This window comes from Penaeus monodon, chromosome 23 (genome assembly GCF_015228065.2).
Source record: "Penaeus monodon isolate SGIC_2016 chromosome 23, NSTDA_Pmon_1, whole genome shotgun sequence".
Lineage (NCBI taxonomy): Eukaryota > Metazoa > Arthropoda > Malacostraca > Decapoda > Penaeidae > Penaeus > Penaeus monodon.
In genome coordinates this window covers 36,867,477-36,867,876 of record NC_051408.1, presented here as the reverse complement: position 1 = coordinate 36,867,876, position 400 = coordinate 36,867,477, and the positions used below count along the sequence as shown (strand labels likewise).

Below are 400 nucleotides of genomic sequence, written 5' to 3'. Positions count from 1 at the left end.
ACCAAGCGTTTTTAAAAGGCCACATACAAACACAGACTTCCCAACCCCACCTCTAAAATATGCTAGGTAACTATCGGTCTTCACAATGAACCTTTACCAATGTCTCCCACGCTTCTTGGAAACACAGGTCTACCGCTTACCATACGAACTCTACCCTAATATGAAACTAACTGAAACCTGACATCCCAAACTCATTTTTTACACCAAATATACCCTTACAAAACCCTTTAGATCCATTGAAAACTTGTCTTCGACTCGTACCTGCCAGAGTCGACACATGCTGAGGGTGGAGTCTGGAACTAAGCATCTCTGGGTGCATGTACTCGACATCTTTGCCGTATATCTGCTGAACGGTGACTTCTGAGGTCTTGTCTGAAGCCATAATGCCTGTGGGAACATT

The 400-nt window shown here is 44.0% G+C and overlaps 1 protein-coding gene across 1 annotated transcript in view; it reads right to left on the bottom strand.

Annotated features, from left to right (window-relative positions):
* LOC119588229 overlaps positions 1-400 on the bottom strand; it is a gene marked incomplete in the record, with an annotated part of 29,961 nt that overhangs the window by 9,690 nt on the left and 19,871 nt on the right. The window contains 1 exon segment of the mRNA XM_037936929.1: positions 262-387. Within this exon segment, the coding sequence (XP_037792857.1) occupies positions 262-387 (126 nt within the window).